General features: G+C 64.4%; 1 protein-coding gene across 1 annotated transcript in view; it reads right to left on the bottom strand.

Moving 5' to 3' along the window:
• Positions 1–762, bottom strand: part of PLEKHA6 (pleckstrin homology domain containing, family A member 6) — a gene marked incomplete at its 5' end in the record, with an annotated part of 11,420 nt that extends 10,658 nt beyond the window's left edge. Inside the window, 2 exon segments of the mRNA XM_010192566.1 lie at positions 3–325; positions 662–762. Of these exon segments, the coding sequence (XP_010190868.1) occupies positions 3–325; positions 662–762 (424 nt within the window).
• Between the last annotated feature and the right edge of the window lie 5 nt (positions 763–767).

Here is a 767-nt window from a genome sequence, read left to right as displayed (position 1 = left end):
CCGCCGCAGGGACCCCGAGGCTGCGTCCACCTCGTCCAGATAGGCCGGCTGCCTCCCGGGAGCGGGCAGCCAGAGCGGGACGTCCTGCCGGCCGAAAGCAGGGTGCTCCTTCCAGTCACGGAGCTGGTAGGTGCCCCCGTTGCGGAAGGAAAGGCGCTTGTCCTCCAGCGCCCAGGGCGGGCTCACCCGCTCGTAGGCGGGCATGGAGCAGATGCTGTCGGGGCGCACGCCGGGCGGGTAGAACTGGTAATCCTCGGGGTACTGCGGTGAGTATGGGGAGTAGTAGTCGGGCACCCGGCGAGACACGGGGTAAAACCTGGTGGGGCTGCAGAGAAGAGAGCTGTGAGGGCGAGGCAGTGCCCAGCCCGTCGCTCTGCAGCCGGGGGTCCCGATGGGACAGCATTAGAGAAGGTAGCTCTGAAAACAATGTCCAGAGAGCTGGTTGGCATCCCTGCTACCAGGGACCCTATGATGGCCTCCCCTCCAAAATACCCCCTGGTCAGCTTTTTGGGGTGTCCCATGCCCAACTCATACCTGGCACATGGGGACAGCCCAGAAAAGGGCTTTTTCTGCCCCCATGAGGGGAAAAAAGCAGGTGGGAAGGGGAAAAACCATTCCCAGAGCATCATTTGAGGAGCAGGACCCCCTCTCCATCCCTCACCTGCGCAGCTCCTCGGGGGGCACGGTCGCCCGGCGCGAGTTCACCCACTGCTGCAGCTGCGTCATGGAGCTCTTGCGCTGCGCGATCTTGTCAGGGTTGGTGCGGG

Source organism: Mesitornis unicolor, unplaced genomic scaffold, assembly GCF_000695765.1.
Source record: "Mesitornis unicolor isolate BGI_N332 unplaced genomic scaffold, ASM69576v1 scaffold36659, whole genome shotgun sequence".
Taxonomy (NCBI): domain Eukaryota; kingdom Metazoa; phylum Chordata; class Aves; order Mesitornithiformes; family Mesitornithidae; genus Mesitornis; species Mesitornis unicolor.
This window is presented reverse-complemented; position numbering and strand designations above follow the sequence as displayed.